Source organism: Nicotiana tomentosiformis, chromosome 12 (genome assembly GCF_000390325.3).
Source record: "Nicotiana tomentosiformis chromosome 12, ASM39032v3, whole genome shotgun sequence".
NCBI classification, from domain to species: Eukaryota; Viridiplantae; Streptophyta; class Magnoliopsida; order Solanales; family Solanaceae; genus Nicotiana; species Nicotiana tomentosiformis.
The window spans coordinates 131,157,423-131,179,492 of record NC_090823.1 but is presented as its reverse complement, the minus strand read 5'-3'; the positions used below and the strand labels follow the sequence as shown (position 1 = coordinate 131,179,492).

General features: G+C 35.4%; 2 protein-coding genes across 3 annotated transcripts; both read right to left on the bottom strand.

The window, feature by feature from the left end:
• Nucleotides 1-39: 39 nt before the first annotated feature.
• Nucleotides 40-9,467, bottom strand: LOC104107903 (uncharacterized WD repeat-containing protein C2A9.03-like). Its single transcript, XM_009616824.4, has 10 exons — nucleotides 9,280-9,467; nucleotides 8,144-8,290; nucleotides 7,157-7,324; nucleotides 6,956-7,042; nucleotides 3,092-3,226; nucleotides 2,646-2,756; nucleotides 1,627-1,718; nucleotides 1,443-1,548; nucleotides 1,018-1,104; nucleotides 40-656 (listed from the first exon to the last, which is right to left on the bottom strand). The coding sequence occupies exons 2-10, from the start codon at nucleotides 8,264-8,266 to the stop codon at nucleotides 243-245; spliced, it is 1,323 nt and encodes a 440-aa protein (XP_009615119.1). The 5' UTR covers nucleotides 8,267-8,290; nucleotides 9,280-9,467; the 3' UTR covers nucleotides 40-242.
• A 2,189-nt stretch (nucleotides 9,468-11,656) lies between these two features.
• On the bottom strand, nucleotides 11,657-19,268 carry LOC104107902 (eukaryotic translation initiation factor 3 subunit H). 2 transcript variants are annotated; one of them, XM_009616822.4, is made up of 12 exons: nucleotides 19,128-19,268; nucleotides 18,959-19,041; nucleotides 17,333-17,449; nucleotides 17,128-17,231; nucleotides 16,207-16,273; nucleotides 15,250-15,383; nucleotides 15,110-15,158; nucleotides 14,586-14,657; nucleotides 14,391-14,492; nucleotides 14,244-14,311; nucleotides 12,618-12,770; nucleotides 11,657-11,887 (listed from the first exon to the last, which is right to left on the bottom strand). In XM_009616822.4, exons 1-12 carry the CDS (start codon nucleotides 19,135-19,137, stop codon nucleotides 11,830-11,832), a joined length of 1,017 nt encoding a protein of 338 aa, XP_009615117.1. In that variant the 5' UTR covers nucleotides 19,138-19,268; the 3' UTR covers nucleotides 11,657-11,829. The 2 variants fall into 2 exon arrangements, with proteins under 2 accessions (XP_009615117.1, XP_009615118.1); XM_009616823.4 differs by having other exon boundaries at nucleotides 18,959-19,038.
• Between the last annotated feature and the right edge of the window lie 2,802 nt (nucleotides 19,269-22,070).

The following is a 22,070-nucleotide window of genomic DNA, read 5'->3' as shown; positions in this document are numbered from 1 at the left end:
TGTTATTTTCAAAAGAAACCACATCAGAAAGGCTGTATATTACCAGAAATAAGGCTCTCTGTATAAGGCTTTTCTTAAGGAAACTGTACATGGTAATGGTATAACCACAAGATTAAAAACTGAGCCAAGTTCCTAGAGTTCAACATTGAATAAAACCAGAATTAATCATTTCATCACCTCTGAGGAGCCCTTGATTTCTCCAGTATATCGGCCCGCTGTGAAGAAACAAACCATCAGGGTATTTATGTGAACAAATCAACATATTCAGAAGAATGCCTTCTGTTGTATTGTAGCAAGCTTGCATATGTTCGATCCCAGATTCCAATATATAGAGACTCATCATCTGGACTCAGAGATACTCCAGATATCTCACCAAACATGTCAATTTCTTGACGTTTCTGGTAATCCGCATCAGTATTATAAATGTGGACAAAATCTGCGGGTTCAGCTACCACCAAGAACCTCCCATCTGATGAGTAACGAAGAGATCGGACAGCACCCATGTTTCCCTTCAGCACTGCTGTAGGCGAGGACAGGTTTCTCAAGTCCCAAATTCGGCAGGTTTTATCTTGATTCCCGGTGGCAAAGGTACGGCCATCGGGGTGCCATGCAGAAGCAAAAGAGTAGTCTAGATGACCAACAATTGAGCCAACCGTCTGATACAGTAAGAACTTCTATTAGAACGGATTTTATATGATCGGAAAATGGAGGAGTCACCATGAAAATCCAAAAATAAAGGGACTATGGGACATCTTTAAACAAAATAAGAACCTAGAAGTCATTCTGTAAACAGAATAAGCTTCAACAAATTCCTATCTATGGAAAAATGCAAAAAACAATAGAAGTGGAACTATTTGCAATTAATAGATTCTTGCCAAATAACCATTTCATTATAACTGCAGTAGAGAAATGACCAACATACTTCAGAATCTACTTTCTGAACTAAGAACTAATATGAGGTAAGCACATGATGAAGAACTTTTCATTACATCTGATTTGAAGGAAAATATTCATTACCTTTCCGTTGCACGAATCAACGAGTAAACCATTGAGATCATCCCCGACAACAGTAAGAATCTTGCTATCTGGGCTCATTGAAGTATGCTGCATAAATAACCAATGAAATTACGAATGCATGAGAGTGAAAGTGCCGAAGACACATGCATCCCAAACAAAATCATATGATATCACGCATGTAGAGTAAAATTATTTAGTCCAGCAGAAAATCAGATGAAGGAAGATATCCTTATTTGGAGAGATAACAAGCATTCCGTCCTTTTTTTCATGAACAATAACAAATATATACTTAATTTTTTAAAGAAAGAAGTGTTCACAAAGCCTATGATAGGATGTCAATAACAACGCTTTACCTTCCATGCCACAGAAAATAAAAGGTAAATGGAAGAATAAAAAAAGCAGTAAAAGGTAGATAAGAAACTGACATTCACTGGCCAAGGGAACCGAAAGTGGTTCATAAGCTGAAATTTTTCCATGTCATACTCTCTCACACCAGAATCATTATTGGCTGCCATAAACTGAAGCCCGCCACTGCAAAACAATTTCGACATACTTTCAATCAGTTGAATTTCAAACTAGCCCAACAACTGATATTATATTCATTCTTACCTCGTGCTTTCGTATATCTCAACAGCATTTGTGATAGCATTCTCCTCATAAGTGGTCCTTGCGCAGAAGCTTATACCTGGCTTATCCAAACACTGCATTATTTGAAGCTAAATTAAGCAAGGATAACAAAGCCGCATATAGGATAAAGCTTCTGTCTTTATTTCATTCAAATTTAATTATCTCAGTTCGTGCTGATTTAGAAATGGATACTCTTTTCTCCTACAGAAACAGAGCAACCAAATACCAGTTGTCCGCCACCTTTGACCCCTCCTATTTATATTTCAAAACCAGCTAGTCTTCCGCTATCAATAGTTAATAGAGAAGCAAGATTATTAAAAAGAAATGCTGCTGAATGACGTAGAGAAAAACTTGAAAGAGCTTGCCGATAAGTCACATGACCCTATCCTTCGATCTCTAACTTAATCCACGTATCCATGTGTCTGATTATTGTGGAAGCAGCAAGAAAGTACAAGAAAATAACTTTCTAGTAAAATCTGTTTGCATTTGATTAACATGAAAAGTGACAAGAAAAGTGATCCCATGCTTTCTTGCATTATTTCGTTCCAGATATTTTTTTCCACAAACCATTCCTGGAAACTCAGTCCAAAAAGTTAGCAAAAGCTCAAATTGCCAATATATCTTCATTTCACTTTTGCCACTTCCTCTTTGTTCTCTAGATTATAGAGCACTTCTGACGTAACAACAACAACAATCAGAAAGTTCTGACAATTTCATTTCAAAAATGATCTACTATTCTTAATAAGATAAACTAAACAACTCTACATCATAACATTATTAATACAACTATAACAATCATAATCCATATTGATTTCATATCCGTATATCATTACGTGGTTAAAAACTTAAAATAAGCCAAATAAACATTTGTAAGAAAGTTAATTTCCACTTCCCCTCTTTCATTTCATGAATCTTCTGGGAAACCTTATTGTCCCATATTTACCTGACATTCAGAACAAACCCAAGGCTACTACAAACAAATAGAATAAAATCCAACTGACCTTACAAATGAGTTCTCCTTGGAAGCCCCCAGCAACCATAAACCGATTCTTCACTGCCATTGTGCTGATCTGGGTTTGTGTTAGACCTTCTAACAAACTTCCTGCATGTTTCTAGAGGCCAAAGTAACAAAGAGTAGGTAAGATGGAAGCAATAAGAGAAGAAACAGCAACTAATATTGACATCCAATTGGAACCAAAGAAAAAATCTTGAAAACAAAACTCAAGAGGGACTTCTAAAAGTATCTGTTTTCTAGACGACCGGGGGATGGGGGAATGGGTACTCCTTCAAACCCCGCCAAAACGCAAACAAAAGAAACGAATTGATCAGACACAAAGACATAAAAATCCTCTTCTTGGAAACATGACACCAACATAAAGGAGAAGAACTACAGGCATCCTAGAAACTAAAATGGAAAAGGAAGCAACACTGCTAAGCGTACTATTACCTCTGATGGCGCTATGTGTCCAGAGAAATCGAGGACTTCTGATAGGTTTTGGGAAATGGATGACCAGTGCATAAGTGAGTAGTTCGAAATAAGATACACGTCATGTTTTGAAGTAGCCCACACCAAGTTCCTTAGCTGCAAAAGAAGTGGCATAAAGAGATCATTAAAATCATCCTCTCAGCAAAAAAGAAGCATTATTTAGGAGGCAAAGACCATAGAATAAACCGAAATTTTTCGAAGAAATACGTAGTTAACAAATTCTGTTTTGATAAGTAACTGCAGTTAAGAAGTTATCGCAAGAGCATTGGACATGAGATAAGATCCTCCAGCAATTGTCTTAGCGCGGTCAAGATTCAAAAACACATCCCAATTCCTTTATTTTTGACCAGTCCCTAATTGAAGAGGAAGAGGAGACTTCCCAGCTAGATTTAGGCATAGTTTTCAGCACGCTTACTCAAGTTTTCTTGTCATATTCAACTGCTTGAATTTATTGATTGTAGTGCTAAAATTGATGAAACTAATAGAGTATGTTCTTTTTTTTAGAGAGAGATTTTAAGGTTTCCTATTCATATAATATATTTGGTTCTTATGCACTATATCCCCCAAATTTTCATAATTTTCATGTGCCAATTATTTTAGACCCTTTTCAATGTAGCTACTCTGTATTACAACTACCCTATTATTTTAGACCCTTTCCGATTGAAAGATCTTCCAAACCCTTTTTTCTCCCTTCTTCATCTGGGTTCAGAAAACTAGTCGCTGCCCTCTAAACAACTGAGACTTCTTAGCATTTTGAGTTTTTGTTGGTTGACGAGTACTTTCCAGAAAAATAGATGAACGAAGTATATAGTGGCTGGCTATCTAAAGCAAACAGATAGCGCAAAGCTAGGACATAATACGTTCACTCAAATTAAATTTGCTTACGAACTGTGAACTTCGATAACTGGTTGTAATCCTGCTGTTTAAAATGTTTGTATGTTGACTTTAAAATTGTGATTAAGTTCCAATTCAAGAGGAATTGTGATTGAGTTACTGATGGTAAATGCTCGTATAATTGTTTGCAGGTGGGTGTTTAATACTGCTGATGTGGGGTTTATATCTGTGTTGACTAATATGTAAGCATTCAAGAGATATCGCATAATATTCCAGTCATACATAATTGATGGTTAAATGTTCATATTTGAACCCAAAGACCAAAAGATTTTCCCTAATTCCAAATATTGATAAGTTACTTTCCATGCATTTAACATCTCAAGAGAATAAAGAGAACCTCTTTATTGTCCACACAACCACGTAGATTGGACTCACAGCTAGCACAGTACCACCGAGTACACAGGCACACAAATAAGGAACCAGGGTGCTCTTCTTTATCAGATATCTCAACAGTCAACACTCAATAACCTAAGGCTCGCATAATCATTTCTTGTCTACGTGTAACTAAATTTTTAAAGAAAATCTCATCTCCTTCAATTTTGAGTAATCCCTATTATTGAAGAGGAAAGGAGGAGACTTCCCTACTAGACTCAGGTATAGTGATGCTTACTTAACCTTTCCTGTCATTTTCAAATTGAATTGCTTGAATTTATTGCTCGTAATGCTAAAATCTATAAAATTAGTAGGATATGTTCTTTGTCTTTCTTGTGTAGTTTCCTCTGCATATACTATAATCTGGTCTCCTAAGTGCTCTTTTTTTTTATAAGGTAAAATTTTATTAAAAAGGTACCAAGATGGTACAAGTTACATCAATCCAACATCTGCCACTAACATGGCAACTACAAATCTCCTATCTCTTCTAAAAAGTCCAAGTATTGCTCCATATTTTCAATACTACTCCTACTACACCAAAAATACAAGTCCAAAAGATAGCTATTTATAATTCTGAAAACATGTTGTCTTCTCCCTTCAAAACAAACACTACTTCTTTCCAGCCATATGGACATTGTCCATAAAACACACAAAGGAATTGTCCTCCATACTTTTGGTTCCTTTTTGCCATTTTCTGATGACACCATTGTTCCAACAAGCTCTTAACACTGTTAGGCATTACCCACTTAATGCCGAACATGTTTAAAAAGAGCTCCCAACACTGTTTTGCCACCCTGCAATGAATAAAGAGATGACTGACTGTCTCTATTTCTTCTTCGCACATATAACATCTGTTGCTTAGAGAAATTCCTTTTCTTTTTTTTTTGCAGATTCTCCTGAGTGAGACATGCTCCCATTACTGCAACCCATCCAAAACAAGCAACTTTAACAGGTGCCTTTGTCCTCCATATAGCTTTCCATGGCCATTCTATTTCATATAATCCTTGTTGTTTCAGTAATTAACCTTAGCATCCTCTGACTGTGAACTTTCCATCTTTACATGCTGCCCAAATCAGTGAATCTCTCCTATTTTATCTTCCAGTGTTAAGGAGTTGCATCAACTGAGCAAACTCCTCTATCTCCCAATCCTTAAGAGCTTGTTTGATCTAACACGAAACACTGGACTTTTGGCAAGATCAATCGCACTTTGGCTATCACTGAAGAGTTTACAATTGTCTTGCTCTTTACCCAGCTCTTTCGGGAAATTCTTGAGCCAAATCATCCTTTTTCCAGCTTCTGAGATTGCCATGTGCTTCAGTGGTAGACAAGCAACACTCTTATGAAGTCTAAACATTCAACTAACAACAATACCACCCAAAGTGAACACATAGCCTGTGGTACTTTTTAGTGGTATCGCGAATCCATTTTAACCTTCCCAATGCTCCTTTCCTGGATCTAACATGTATCTAATGGGCTATGTCAGGCCTAGCACAAACCATAGCATACATCAAACTTCCTACTGTTGAAGCATATGGTACATTAGACATGTACTCTTCATCTTACTTTGGCAATTGCTCTTTAGACGGATTGCGATGGCTTCCTAGAGGATTGCTTCTGGTTTTTGCATCATGAAGACTAAACCTTCTTAGTACCTTTTGTATGTATTTTACTTCGAGACAGATTTAAGGTTCCTTCAAACATGTTTCTGCTAATCTTCATCCCAAGCTTTTGCTTAGCTGATGCTAAGTCTTCCATTTCAAAACCAAGGTTCCACACTAGAGAATAACATATCTTCTTTTTTCTTTCTTGATGTATATGGATATGAGACGGAGATTGATGGGAACAAACTCATATGTAAAAAAAATATAAAAAGACAGAAAGAAAAAAGACAAGAGAAAAAAGAAAGAGAGATAAGAAAGAAAACGACAGAAAGAAAGAGAGGGTCAGAATAGATAGGCTGCATAGTCTGAAGAAAGAAATTGGCACACCATTGTGGTGCCGTTCTGCCACGCAGAAATAAAGTTTCTGGGTATTCACATCTTCACTGAAAATTTTTCAGCTAACCCTCTGCCTATAAAAAGGCATATGCTCCTAATTTGTAAACCATCATCGCAATTTTTTTCTCTGTGTAATAATAAAGCTATTCTCTGTATGGCAGTGAGTAGGCAAATTGTCGAACCACGCAAATTTTATCTTGTGCAATTTATTGCTTTTCTCTTTTTGTTTACATATGGGTTTGTTCCCATCATATGCCTATGTTCTACCACAAAAATACCATTGACACTTTCATGGAAAAAAAACAAAAATTCCTTATTTTTTGGGTATGGATGATATTAGCTTTCAGAAGGCATTCAAAGAATATAAAGACAATAAGTTTGCATTATGTTGTTTAGGTTAAAAGTATTGTTGCATCCAAGTAAAAAGTCTGAACATATCTAATTGGGAAGCATAGAGGAAGAACGATACATCTGATAAGATCACTTGAGAGAACTATTTACTACAAACCAAAAATTACCCAATGTGATTATAATATTTACCTAATCTGTAACAAATGCATACCTGAAAATGAAGTATGGTAGGCTTCACCAATCTTGTATTGTAAAAGAATTCATAATAGTTGCCACCCTTTTTAACCTGCTTACATTCCTGGCAAAGCAATCACATAGAAGATCAGAAAAATTTAAAATTCTACTTTGGCAATACAGAATTAAAGTCTTAAGTTTATGTCCTTAAAAGAAAGAGAGAACGGAAGATACAGACCTTATCTACAGCTTCTCCCGACAAAGGTATGTTTTCATAATTTCTGTATTGTTCGAGCCTTGTCAATCTGTAGCTTTGCCTGGTTATATTCAATCTGTCCCATGGAATACCTTGTATATCTTTCCCTTTCCTTGCTTGTGCAGCAGATGTATCAGTCCCTTCTGTTACCTACCCAGTTTCACAAATTTAAGAAAAGTAAATGAGTACACCGTTGATATACGACACCGAAGTAATCAAATATTCATGCTTTCACTTGATGTGCAGTCATTTCAAAAATTCAAGGTAACTTAAAAACAGAAGAAATACCAAAAAACTCATCTCGGTACTTTAGCACCTGATGAAATAGGACTCATTTGAAAAAAGGTACTCCATGTGATTACTCCGTCAAACAAATAGGACAATGAAACCCAAAAGGAAAGGTAACATGACTAGGTCAAATTCAATAAGTGCTTGGCTGTGTATCGATAGAACTTTCAAACGAAGAACATCTTTAAGAGGTACATGTTTCGCTGCCATAATAACAACAACTAATAAACAAAATAAGAGTGCAGAATCCAATATACGCGGAAACAATTATTTGCTAAACTGCTAGACCACCTAAAAGACAATACTTTTCAACACATCGTCACACCAAGACAAAAGCGTGTTACAGACCTAACATAACTGGATAAACATGTTCTCTCTCTAATGGATTAAGTTTTAGATAAGGTGATCAACATTTAACAAGGCATCATAGCAGACAAAGGCCCTTGGTTCAATTCTCACTGACACGCATTATTATCAAAAGGAACTTCCACGCACTTGGACCAAAGAAGAATGAGTCAGCCCAGAACATAGGACATGTCGCAAACCTAATATAAATAGATAAACGAATTCTCTCTAACAGGTTAAGCTTTCGGTTGAGGTGGTCACTCATTTCAACCACATTAAAGCAAAACTCAATACAAACCAGAGAATAGGAGTACGTAAAAGTGTATATGTACTAACCAGCTCAAAGTCATCAAGATTCGTATCCTCACTGTAGAAAACCTCTTCGAATTCATCCATTGAATCTGCCATCTCTTCATCAAGACTCATGTAATCCAATCGGTCAACCCTTTGGTAAGCCATGCTTTCCCGCAAAACCCTTCAACCCTGAGTTCAAGAAAAGTCCAGCAAACCAAACACATTGTTTTCTCAGATATAGAGAGACGAAAATTAAAAGCCCCAAATTAAAACAAGACATTAAAGGAGCAGGAAAAACCAAAAAAAAAAAAAAAAAAATGTCAGCATTCTCATATCTCTAGCCGAAGAAAGTGGGAAGAACCCAAATTGCTAAATTGGAAATCACTCCAAAGTCCCCCCCAAATAAAACCAAGGAAAAGAAAAAGATGACATTTTTCTGCAAATTCAGCTAAAATCCAATAAACCCACCAAACCAGGCACAATTCAGACTCTTCCAACAACCTCCACCATAAACCCAAGAAGAAGAAATTGAATTTTATGAATCTGGAGTTGCATTTAAAGAGTATAAAAATTGCTAATTTGGAAATTACTTGAAACCCCCCCCCCCCCCCCCCCAACCAAAAAAACAAATAGAGAAAAGAAAAGATGACATTTTATGCAAAATTCAGCTACATTTCCAAAAAAAAAAAAAAAACCACACACCCAAAACCCCAACAAGAAGAAATTGAATTCTATGAATCTGGAGTTGCATTTAGAGACCATATAAAAGTTGCTAACTTGGAAATTACTAGAAATTCAAACCCCAGGAAAAAAAAAAGGCAAATCAAAGAAAAAAAAGATGACAAGTTTATGCAAAATTCAGCTATAATCCAATAAACCCACAAAATCAGGTACGCAGCGAAAAACGCAACAGAAAGAAATTGAATTCTATGAATCTAGGGTCCCATTTAAACACTATAAAAATTGCTAACTTGCGAATTACTTCAAAATCCCAACAAAAGAGAACAAATCAAAAGAAAAAAAACGACATTTTTCTTGCAAATTAAGCTAAATCCAATAAAACCATAAAAACAAGTCACCAATTAGGCAAAATTCAGCTAAAATCAAATCTGGGGTTGATTTAAAAGACTGATTATAAACACAAAAAGTAGCAAAAAGAGAGTTCAAAATAAATGTACCTAAAGAATTTGCTTCTCTGGGTCAGTGAAAGAACCAGTACCTCTCTCTAAAAAAATATCCAGATGATTATAAAGCAAGAAAAAAATGATCTTTTTTCACTTCCAATGTATATATATATCTGCAGTTATATGATAGCGATGTATGCTCTTACAAATCATGGTATGTCGGCCAAGAAGGTTCGTGCCATACCTTTGGTATGATTGTAAAAGATTGTTAATATAAGGAGGTACAGACCCACGCGCGCAAATATCAAGATTAAGGGACCCACGCGCGCAAATTTCAAGATTAAGGGACCCACACTTCCAACTTTTTTTTTTAATTTCTTTTATTTTCAGAATAATAGCAAGAGATAATACTTCATCACTTTTGGCTGTTTGTAAATTCTAGTTCTTGTCATATATGATTAAGTGGGGTTTGGACATAAGAATTGTAAAATTTCAAAATAGAGGTAAAAAAATTTTAAATGAAAATGGTATTTAAATTTTAGAGTTGTGTTTGGATTTGAATATAATTTTTGGTTATTTTTAAAATTTTATGAGTAAAAATTTTGAAAAATACTAGTTTTTTGGAGTTTTTTAAATTTTCTAAAATTTTCAAAATGCATCTTCAAGTGAAAATTAAAAATTTTATGAACAAACGCTGATTTCGAAAAAAAGTAAATTTTTTTTGAAAAAAAAAAAAATTTCTTATGTCCAAACGGACAAGTGTATTTAATGCTCAATTTACTAAAATATGTGTTTTGGTCCGTTTATATGTCATATTTAGACTATCCTCAGAGAAGTCTTGGATCAATAGTAAAGTTATTCTCGGTAACTTATAAGTCACATATTCAAGATGTGAAAGCAACCACTAAAGCTTGCATTAGAGTAAACGGTGAACATCACATTCAAGACCCTTAGGTGCGACCTTTCCTCGGACCCAGCATGAATATGGGATGTTTTATGCTTCGAGTTGTACTTTTTTTAGACTGCTTTTAGAATTATATAATTCTCAAACTTAACATAATGTATGTATGATCAAATGATGTAATGATACATAACTTATAAAGTCTTTTAAAATTCAAAAAAAGAGGGATTAAAAGTGCACATTCATTTAATTAAAGGTCAAATATACTTATTCAGATTTCACAAGGAACAAAAATTCCAATTCTTCAATATTTGAGGAACTAAAAGTGCAAATGTTTCTGATAGAAACCCCCCCCCCCCCCCCCCCTTTTTTGGGTTAGAAATTCCTTTAATTGTTAACTAACTATGGAAAAAATTCGACAACTCTTTATAGAGTTTTAGACCTCACTGGTTTTCTTGATTAGTTTAATGTCATTTTTAATATTTTAAACTAAACGTAAAGATAGTTACGTTGGTGGGGAGGTTCAATTATATTCATCCATTGTGTAGATCAGTTGTAAAAGTATTGCATTCATGGAATTTAAGTCTTACGCATTAACGGTTTAAATAATTCGGCAGAAATTAAAAAATAGTCAGATTTACAAGTGTTAATTGAAAAATAGTCACGGTTTTAAAAGTAATTAAAATTTAGCCACTTTTCATGTAAAGATAAATCTGAACGAAAATACTGTTCAAAATCCGAAAAATATTCCAATATAATATACTGAAACTCCAGTATAATATATTGGAACTCCAGCATAATATACTGGAGCTCCAGTATAATATACCGGTCCAGCATAATATGCTGGAAATTCATATACAGGTGCTCCAATCTCCAATATATTATGCTGGAACTTTCAGCGTGTTGGAGTTCCAGCATAACATGCTGGAAGTTCATACACAAGTGCATCAATCTCCAGTATATTATGTTGGAACGGTCCGTGTTGCAGCAAAATAGTGGCTATTTTTCAATGACTTTGCAAATGCTAGCTATTTTTCAATTACCAATCCGAAAACTAGCTAGCCCCGTGCTATTTTTACAAATAATTCGGTAAAAAAATATCCCGGTGCACTAAGCTCCCGCTATACGTGAGGTCCAGGGAAGGACCGGACCACAATTGTCTATTATACGCAATATTACTCTGTATTTCTTCAAGAGACTATTTTCACGGCTCAAATTTGTGACCTCCTAATCACGACAACAACTTTACCTGTTACGCCAATGCAATTTGGTCACTTATATTATTTAAGAAAATTACTAGTAGTAAATATCATAGTAGTGAATAACTATGATAAACATCAGTTATTCCTCAGATTTACCTTTAAAAATGTATGAATGCCGAGAGTGATTTACAACATTTTCGGCAATATTTGCACATTACAAGTTCTTTTTAATTCTTTTTGTTATGTAATGTCTATAGCACTTTTCCGCTTAATGAGTGATTGATAGATTTTTCGGGCTAGATCCAGTTCATTTCAAATTTAAATGGTACCTCCAGCATGTAGGCTACAGTTAAGTAACTAATGAGAGAAGGTTATAACTTAATAAGCAGCAGGAGAATGAGACACATGCACAGGAATTCATTCTTTTCACATATCAACTAAAAATGTTTAAATAACGACAAAAAATGAGTACAAAATTGGCCTACTCCTCCATAGATTTCCTCAGTTCTCGTGAAGAGCCTTCATCAGATAAAGTCTACTGAAGCTCTGTCCAGCAACACTGCAAGCAATTCACAAACAAGTTCAGCTCACAAACCAATCCTTTTCTTGTGTGTGTGTGAGTTGTTTGGGGGGGGGGGGGGGGGGGGGGGGTGGTTAATGATGGTATCCGAGCCAGCTTGCGCGCGCTCACTATTCCACCGAGTAACTCGGGCAACTCTGTCCACCAAGCTTAGGCACATGAAAAGAAATCATCTTATGTCTATTGTGATTTAAACTTTGTTTTCGGCAGTTTTAACCTACATTATTGACCGTTAAGCAACACCCAGGCTGCGCCTTCCCTACAAACTAGTCATGATTCTCTTTTTTGCAGATGTACTACTCAAAACTCCAAATAAATACTTGAACACTTAATAAGTCCGGTTCCTTAAGAGGCCTTACTGAATAATTAAGGTTAAAACCATGTCCCAAAGAAAATGCTAGAGCAAATAAAATCAAATATAAAATCTCTGTCACCATTTTTTTCTATTGATGCAAAAAAAGATATCGAGATATTTAGATTTTCTATTTGATGGGGAACTTCCTGAATACTTCACTCAGGATGATAGTAGAAGCATTTCAAATCCTTTTTGAAATAATAAAAGTTGACCAAGCTAAATACTAGGATATCTAAGGGGTTGGTAAATTGGCAATGCTCAGAAGTGAAGTCTCTGTTTCCTCAGTTGAACTTTCCCTATCTGCAATGCTTGCAAACATGAATGTAATGATTATCGTTTTAGACTGTAACTCACCCATTAATCTGGTTGCAGTAGTTTGCTATTTGATTAGTTATGAGAAAGCTGTCCAATCGTGAGGGTTCTGGGATTGGCTTAAAGACGGGATTAGAAGGATCTTCCTCCGGTAGTGGCTCTTCTCCAGCAGCTTTACGTGACATGTTCTCAGCCCTGCAGAGAACAAAATCCAGAACAGATATCAATTTGAAAGGACCTCTTGAAGAAGAAAAAAAACACAAATAAAAGTGACTTAACCAAGTATCATCACACCACAGCCAAGACATCCAAACCCTGAAACTTCTAATTAGCAAATTCGACAATCGAGCTGTCACAACTGGTAATGGCTTCCCCCTCCCCACCACCAAATAAATAAATAATATTTACATCATCCAGAAGTTACGCCATAATATTTCTACAACTGTCTACAACAACCCAGTGGAATCCCACAAGTGGGGTCTGGGGAGGGTAGTGTGTACGCAGACCTTACCCCTACCTATGAAGGTAGAGAGGTTGTTTCCGAAAGACCCTCGGCTCAAGAACGTTAAAAAAAAAAATGGAGCAATAGAGAAACAATAGCAACAACAATGTAATAAGACAGTGTAAGCAAATAATACAACGGATAATGACAGAGATCCAAGGAAATGAAACAACAAGAATAGTGTCAATCTCACTGCTAATACTGACATACCGTATATAAACAAGGGGCTAGGAATAGGAAGGAACCCGACTAGTACAACTACTACTAGTAAGACAAGGCAAACTCTAGACCGTCTATCAACCCACCACCCTAATTTTCGACCTCCACACCTTTCTATCGAGGGTCATGTCCTCGATTTCTACAATTGTCTATTCTAGAAATATCAGTATCTCACCTCCTTATCTTTTTAAACCAAGGTAAGAAGCTATATAGAGATTCCAGATAACCAAGGCAAACCAAGATTCAGGTTAGGATAAAAGGCTGCCATCATGTATACGTAGTATTTTTTATCTATAACCTGGCATGTGAAGTGCTTTCATCAATCTCCTACACCATGTACTTCAAGGGCACCTTAAGAAAATCTATTTGTAAAAGAGAAAAATTTACAAAAGAGTACACGGATAAAGTTTTTTAACACTTGGCTTTTGAGTTGATACAGCAACCCTGATACTTTGAGATACTCAACATATGTACAGGCTAAAGGTCTTTGTAGACTTGTCTTTTGAGTTGATATGGAATCATAAGATATTCTCTATGCAACATTTCGAATATGCTTCGGATATGGCTGTGACATATGTATCAGATATATCCAGCTACAAATTGTGCCTATCCATTCTCAATGCTACATATATAACGGGTTCCACCATGACGTACTAAATATCTTATAAAGTAACTTAACCCCACCGAAAGTTGAGCAGTTCCAGAGAGGGCCTCAATGATGCAGTTTCCAATTACAATGTAAAACCCTTTACCCATGCTCCTAGTAAGAAATGAAATTAGAGCAATGATAGAGCATTCTCTCCAATTCTTAAGTAATATATAAGATGTTTCAGCTTCACTTTTACGAGGTCTAGTATCAGCTGCAGGCTTATCATATCTGCTATTACGTTTCTTGTAAAGAAGGTGATCAAGCATTTGAAAATGTCCCTAAAGAAAAAAAAGGATACCTCCTCTTTTGAAGCCAAGCTTGCTGCTGAGCTTGTTGACGGGAAAGGTTCCGATAGTAAAATTGGAACTGTAAACAGGTGGTAGTGTTAGCAATATTTAAACATATGACACACTCCAAAGAAAGGGAAAGGAAGAAAAGGACTAACCTTTTGCTGTTCCATTGACAAGTCATCCATGCACTCAATCAAAAATTCCAAATTCCTTTCCAAATATGGATTGGTTGACAATTGTAGGCGCTCATAATCACACTGACACGCAAGGAAAAAGAAAACCATTCAGTTACATTTTGTCAAGCTACATCTGATCATTCGAGAATTCTGCCAAGATAAAGACTAAGCTACCTGAGTTACAGGTGTATCAGGTTCAAGTTCAGTCATGAAGGCACTTATGAGAGCTGAGTTTGAAACTTTAATCTGTCCAAAAGAGATGGCAAAATTGAAATGTGTTAGAAAACTGAAGCATGCTTTCTTCCTGTAACTTTTCTCTCACTAGAAACTACGAACAAAACGCATCTGAAGTTTCCATGGCTACAGACTAAAACCAAGATGGCAGTACCACTTCATGGTATTACTCAAAGTATCTTAAATTTATCTCATCAAAGAGTGTGGAGAAGAAATACACGTCAGATATTGAGTTTAACTTTAAAACAGGACACCGATCAAAAAAGTAAAGAATCCTCTTGCTGGGCAAAAAAGGGCTAATAATGAGAAATACATCTGAAGCAACAGTCTTTCGAACTGATACAAGCGCAAAATGGCATCGAGAAGCAAATAATGTCGCATTGTTGAAAAATCTGCTCATACAAGGATAATAGTTACACATGAAAGTATAAGTATGAGAAAAGCAAAGTGGATAAGAAGCATACCGGTATCTCTTCAAAGATGTCGACCCATGAAAGATTCTTTTCCCTCAACCTAGAAATAAACCAATATCAGCAATAGATTAAGTTTGATATGTCCAAAAATATTATCCTGGGGGAAAAGGAGAATGCAAGAATGAACATACTTCTCTCCAGTAAAGTTGTTACTCTTGTAGAGTTCCATGAAAGAATCGGAAAGCTTCAAGGCCTTCAATGCTAAGACGCCTTGGTCGGATCTTGATGGATCATAGACAATGCAAACACAACGTTTAATATTCTCCTGAAATACAAAAGGCCATCGAGTCCAAGAACAAGGGATTATTCACATAAACAATTGGGAGAGACAATTAAAGAGCAACTGATCGAGCAAGAACACAAGAAAATTCTACAAGAAAACTTATTTCTTTACAGAAAAGAATATTCCATTCATCAAAGCATCAATGATGAGAAAATTTAAGTATCTTTTTCCATAGAGCAAATACAAAACATAAGCAAGCTCGGAAGAAAGTAAAACACATTCTGTTATTCAGTTTGACACAATCCATGGATGTTCTGGTCAAGTTGTTGCTAGGAGTTGGCTTTCCGTAGTGAATTAATTCAAGCTATTAAACAGGTAAAAGATTTCGTGTTGCACATCTTGGGTTCAGATGATGATATGCGGAAGGTCTATCAAGAAACTTTAATCTCAAAATATTTCATTGGTGGCATGGCACTTTCCTATGCTACTGAACTCCCTCAATACGTAAAAAGGAGAGATAAAGGCAAGAGAACCAGAAGGAGATTAGAGTAGGCGCTACAGTCACACATTTATGTCCTGAAATTCATTTTCTTTTTTGCAGACTCTTGAATGATGCATCAATCTACAGCACTTCCACAAACTTCTTGACTGAGCAGAAGAAATATAAAGTTACATTGCATGAGAGGAGACACGAACAAATATGAAGTTAGTTTTGGTTTTTCTTGTAAATCATACACACAGACACACACCTCCCAGTATTATCAGCACATGAACCAGAACAAGTGTAACTCCATTACCAATACACGCAATTTCAGAATCCAAAAAGAGAGATGGAGATGGACAGAATCATAAATGAGAAATGTACCTGGTAATTCATGAAGGTCTCTATCAATTCCACAGTTTGAAAAGAGCCAAATAAAGTTGATTGATACCTAGAATATAAATACCAAAGAAAAAATCATAGTCGGGTATATTACCAATAATCATATGACAAGGATAGAAGTGGCAATAGGAATGATAATCTGCACCAGGTGTATCCTCTGTGAGGAAGGTTATGAAAATGCAAGGAACTTATCATATACACCACGCTTACAGCTGAGATTCAGTATATGTTTTTTAATTTATTTGAAGTAAAACGGTGTGTGTCAGAAACTCCAAAAGAACTGCAGCTGAGTTGGAAAAAGATAGGACTTCAAGTAGCTGCTAGGATGCTTTGAAACACTGTACTAACAATTGTTTGGTGGATAGTCTGGAAGGAAACAAATCAAAGCAACTTTGGAGGCTAGAAATTCAAAACATAGATGCATATCCCTTTCTAGCCTTTTGGTTTAAGAACGAAAATGTAAGGGAAGCTGAGGGGATGATAGATTTCCTCAGTTCATTTCATTTGCTGTAAATGAATTTTTTTTATAAGGATTCGATTACGATGAGTAAGTCAGAAGTAGCTGGTTGTAGTAAGCAGTAAATGAATTGGATTTAGCTTTTTTTGTAAATGATCATAAGGAGCCCCTGGGTGCTACAGATAATAAAATTCCTTATTACGCATAAAAGAATTAGATTTTCTTTTATAACTAGATTATTTTCCCTTGAAGCCAAATTGCAGCAAGAATCCTTGCTTGTAACTTCAGGAATTTTTTTTTTTGTAACTTCAGGAAATGACAGTGGTACTTCTAGAAAGATGTACAAACTTTGCATGAAACAACAACCACTTCCAAGATTTGAACTATCATTTCACTCATTCTTCCATACTTTTCTCTGATGTAGTCAAACAAGAAAGTAGTCGTACCAACCAACGGTGTTGTTGTCAACATTAACCTCCCTCAGGCATCTCATCATTTCAAGCTGATAATTAGCACCCTCAGCCTCGAGCTCCTCATCTTCTTCACGAACCTGAACAAAATATATGTTAAGAAGGCATCTACTCATTAATGAATCTGACACAACAAATTTATGCATAAATGATAAGCACGAAATGCTAGAATCCAGCATACCGGAAATGGAAAACAGTTAGTGACTTCTAAAACACTTCCAACATCCAATCCAAGAAGTTGTCCAGTGACCAAAGCTGGGGAAAACTCCTTGCAATGCTTTATTATCTTCAGAATGACCTGTTGCACACATACTTATACCATTAGAATACAATAATTCTACTATAGCGTCCAATCTTTCCAGGACCATCTGGTATCTAACTGTGCGATACAACGCATCATGGGAAACCCTCTCGAAGCAGAAACGGGACAATAATTTAGGATGCGGGAGTATATTAAAGATAAAAGATACATTCCAACGAACTCATATAAGTCACCATCTATATAAGAGACCTGGTTGAATATAGTAGCCAATGTGTTTCTTACATCGTTTTCTTAACTAGATGAGATGACCCGTAGCCGTTAGTCCTTTGAGTATCACGTAATTAAAAAGTTTGTAACTCTCCAACATATTATAGTTCCTCCTAGAAGCCATTCACTGGAGTGTGTTATGGAATAAATTAATTGAGTTCAACTGTTCAACTCAGTTGTAAGTCAGAAACCATATTGCAATCCTAGATTAACAGAACTCATTAATATTAACTTTTTCTTTATGAAAAGGTAAAGAACTGATTAATATTAGCTTTAGATCAAAGGAAAAAGGAAAAGATGGCAATCCCCAGTTCAAAATGAAAAGAAGGAAAGCTGGCGCGCATCAGATAATTACTCAGTTTTACAACAATAAAAGTGTGAAAAAAGCAACGGCAATAACAACTATGCCTCAATCCAAAACCAGTTGGGGTCTACTATATGAATCTTCCAAATCCATTCCGCTCCATTTCAACATGTTTCATTCCAATACTTGATAATCTGTCTTTTTAGATGAATCAATCCCAACTAATGTAAGTGTACAAGCACTGGTACGTAATATAATTGTAGCAACAAGATTATGCCTTATCCCAACTAGTTGGTATTACTTATATGGATTATTTACTTCCAATGTGTTATGTTCTTCACTAAGTCCGCCAGTATTCTAAGTGTTGTTTGTAATAAGCAACTTAAATAAATAATCACGACCAATACTTGAGGTTTTGAAACCTTCATTACAAATACATTATCTCGCATATGGGAAGTAGCTTATAAGACGAGTACCAATACTTCGTTTTCTCGGTCAAATCAGAGATGGTGAGGAACCAACTAATTAACAAGCATCAAGTCTTACAAGTCTATCATTACATAACTGTACAAAAATCATGAGTTTTTTTTATGACGGTGGTGTTCGAGCAAACTTGTGCACATTTCGACTGTTCTATTAGGTACCTGTTACCTCCCACCAGCGGGTAACTCTGTCCACCAAGGGTTGAATAGATATGAAGAAATCAACTCTGTCCACCAAGGGTTGAATAGATATGAAGAAATCACCTAATATTTTTTTTGCTTCCGTAGCAATTTGAACCTAATAACTCATGGTTCTCCTTGCACTTCTTTGATCACGCCCTTAGGTTTGATCAAAGTTTCTACTTTTAGCTTAAAAAACACCTATTACACAATCCTAATCCTCGGTACGATGCCGCTTAAGAATCTATACCGGTTAAAATCAATCAAATTCAAATGTATAAAATGTAAAGTGGACAGAAACAGAGAAATTACCAGTCCTTCAATCTGAACAGCTCTCACTGGCGGTGCAACAGCTTCTTCTTTAGCTGCAACTTGCAAAAATGACCTCGGTACTGCTACATTAACCAACGAAAAGGTCAATTGCTACACTAATTCTGTATAAATACTCATTATAGATGCAAAAGGAAAGAATTTTACATACCGTTTGCCATTATGAAACAGATTGAAGGATATCACTGTGCTGAAAGCGATCGAAACCAAAACCCTTATTGCTCAAGGGGTTTGCGCTGATGATGGTGGAGATAATTGAGATGTGAGATGGATTTTCGATTTGGGCCTGACGACGAACATATATTGGGCCAGATTTACAATTGAATAAGGAATCATTTCCTGGCGCGCACTCTCTCTCTCTCCGTCTCTCCGTCTCTTTTTCCATCTTTTTTTCATTTTGATGTTATCTACTTTTTATCAAGCATTTCTTTTCGGGATGTATATATATTTAATGGATTTCAATTGTTTTACTGTAGAGTTTTAACTTATCAATTTTCTTTTATATTGTACAATTACTTACAAAATTATATTATAATTATATGTAAACTGTATTTAAGTTTTATTTTATTGTAGTTGTATATTTTTTTTATTTGAATGTTGTATGAAAGTTGAAAAATAGTTGTATAATGTATGAATCATTGTATGAAATTTATATTTAAGTTATAAATACTATCTTTTTACATAAAGTTATTGATATATATCAAAATTATATTAAAAGAGAAAATTTTGATTAAAATTTTAGAAAGGAAGAAGAACACACTACATACAAAATAAATATAAATCTTTTACAAAATACATACAGAAGATATATTGAATAAAATTTGTATGAAAATTATATTTAAATTGTATGATGTTGTAGTTATATTTAATTGGGTAAAAATAATATATGAAAGTTGTAGATAAGTTATAAATAAATTATATATATTATATAATTAGGTGTATAAAAATTATTTTTAGTTTATATGTTGTTGTAAATGTATTAAATTTGTACGAAATTTATTTTTAATTTGTATGTGATGTACCATACAAATTTATCATCATCAAGTTTATATTGTTGTTGTTGCTGATGCTACATCGACAGAGATGAAGACGTTGAACATTTTACTTAAATTTCGAGTTTGTCTTTGACCAAAAATTTAAGTCATTCCCCCGCACAATGCCACATGGATGAAATGACTAAAACAAATCAGTGAAGAATTAAAATGCTACCGATTACAGAATTATCAGTGGCAAATAACACCCCATATATAAAATATACGAAATGCAATGGTATTCCAATAAATTCTAACACTCCTAAAATAATAAGCTGTAAGTAATATAGTACTTAGCAATCAATATTGATAAATTTTCAGTCCTCCCGTCAATTATCATCCCAGTTCATGGCATTATCATCGTCATCCCTGTCACCAGAATCTCCGTTTATCCCTCGAATTGGATGTGCAGTCTTCTAATCAATTAAGTGGGCGTTTGGACATAAGAATTATAAAATTTCAAAAAAAGTTGAAAAAAAATTTCAAGTGAAAATGGTATTTGAAAATTAGAATTGTGTTTGGACGTGAAGATATTTTTGGGTTGTTTTTTAAGTTTTGTGAGTGATCGAGTAAAAATTTTGAAAAATAACTTTTGGGAGTTTTTAAAATTTTTGAAAAATTTCAAAATTTATTTTTAAGTGAAAATTAAAATTTTTATGGTCAAATACTAATTTAGAAAAAAAGTAAATTCGAAAATAGTGAAAAACTTCTTATGTCCAAAAGAGCTCTAAATACTCTTAAAAAAGTAAATCTTTGGACCGTATCAATTGAAAAGAATCTCATTAATAAGTAAAGGGATTTTTAAAATAGGGAAAGATAAGAGGAGAGAAAAAAGGAAAAAGGTGTAACTTAATCCCCTAATTTAAGACACTAATGGATTGTATATAACTTCTAAGCAAACCTTATTTAGGGCAGGTAATTTCCAAAATTGGGATAATTTTGGTAATAAGGTTTCATATAGTGTATAGAAAAGAAAAAATCTCTTTTAAAAAAAAATAGAATTAACCCAGCTAGCCATTCACTCAATCGCTTAAACTAAAAATAGACGGCGCAAGTATAATATATGTATAATTTATATTTAATATGTGTATAATCGTGTACAATTAATGTATAATCTATGTCTATGACTACAACAAGAAGAACATACCCAGTATTATCCCACACCGTAGGGTATGGGAAGGGTAGTGTGTACACAAACCTTACCCATACCTTGTGAGGATATAGAGGTTATTTCCAATAGACTCTCGGCTTAGGAAAGTATAAGCACCACATTAATGAAAATATAGACAAGAAGGAACACTATCAAAAAGCCACATAAAAGCAGAATAAAAATAACAAGACAGTAAGGTGATCAACAATGAAAGAAAATAACGGCCAGGCATAAAAACCTAGTACCAACAGAAAGTGAGACTGCGTGCCAATACTATTGTTATGAACACTCTAGACTACCTACTCTACTACCCTAATTCTCGATCTCCATACCTTCTTATCAAGGGTCATGTCCTCGGTCAGCTGAAGTTGTGCTATATCTTGCCTAATCACCTCTCCCTACCTCTTCTTTGGCCCACCCCAACCTCATCGTATGCCCTTCAATGTCAACCTCTCACACCTCCTGGCCAGGGCGTCTGTGCTCCTCCTCCTCACATGACCAAACCATCTGAGACGCGCTTCCCGCATCTTGTCCTCAATAGGGGTCACACCCACCTTGTCGCGAATAACCTCATTTATGATTCTATCTAACCTGGTGTGCCTGCACATCCATCTCAACATCCTCATCTCTGCTACCTTCATCTTCTGGACATGATCGATCTTGATTGGCCAACACTAAGCCCCATACAACATTATTGGTCTGACCACCACTATGTAGAACTTACCCTTAAGTTTCGGTGGCACCTTCTTGTCACACAAAACACCTGAAGCGAGTCTCCATTTCATCCATCCCGCCCCAATATGATGTGTGACATCTTCATCAATCTCCCCATTCCCCTGAATAATAGTCCCAATGTACTTAAAACTCCTTCTTCAAGGGATTACCTGCGAGTCCAGCCTCATCTCCCCTTCCC

What these genes read in the sequence shown, in the direction of transcription:
- LOC104107903 (XM_009616824.4), bottom strand. Translation starts at nt 8,266, where the DNA reads ATGGCTTACCAAAGGGTTGACCGATTGGATTACATGAGTCTTGATGAA. An exon ending in ATCTTGATGACTTTGAGCTG is followed by an intron (nt 7,325 to 8,143) that starts GTTAGTACATAT and finishes GAAACTGGGTAG; the next exon opens with GTAACAGAAGGGACTGATAC. An exon ending in GGTTCCCTTGGCCAGTGAAT is followed by an intron (nt 1,105 to 1,442) that starts GTCAGTTTCTTA and finishes TTATTTATGCAG; the next exon opens with CATACTTCAATGAGCCCAGA.
- LOC104107902 (XM_009616822.4), bottom strand. An exon ending in AGACCTTCATGAATTACCAG is followed by an intron (nt 15,384 to 16,206) that starts GTACATTTCTCA and finishes TTTGTATTTCAG; the next exon opens with GAGAATATTAAACGTTGTGT. An exon ending in AACAACTTTACTGGAGAGAA is followed by an intron (nt 15,159 to 15,249) that starts GTATGTTCATTC and finishes GTTTATTTCTAG; the next exon opens with GTTGAGGGAAAAGAATCTTT.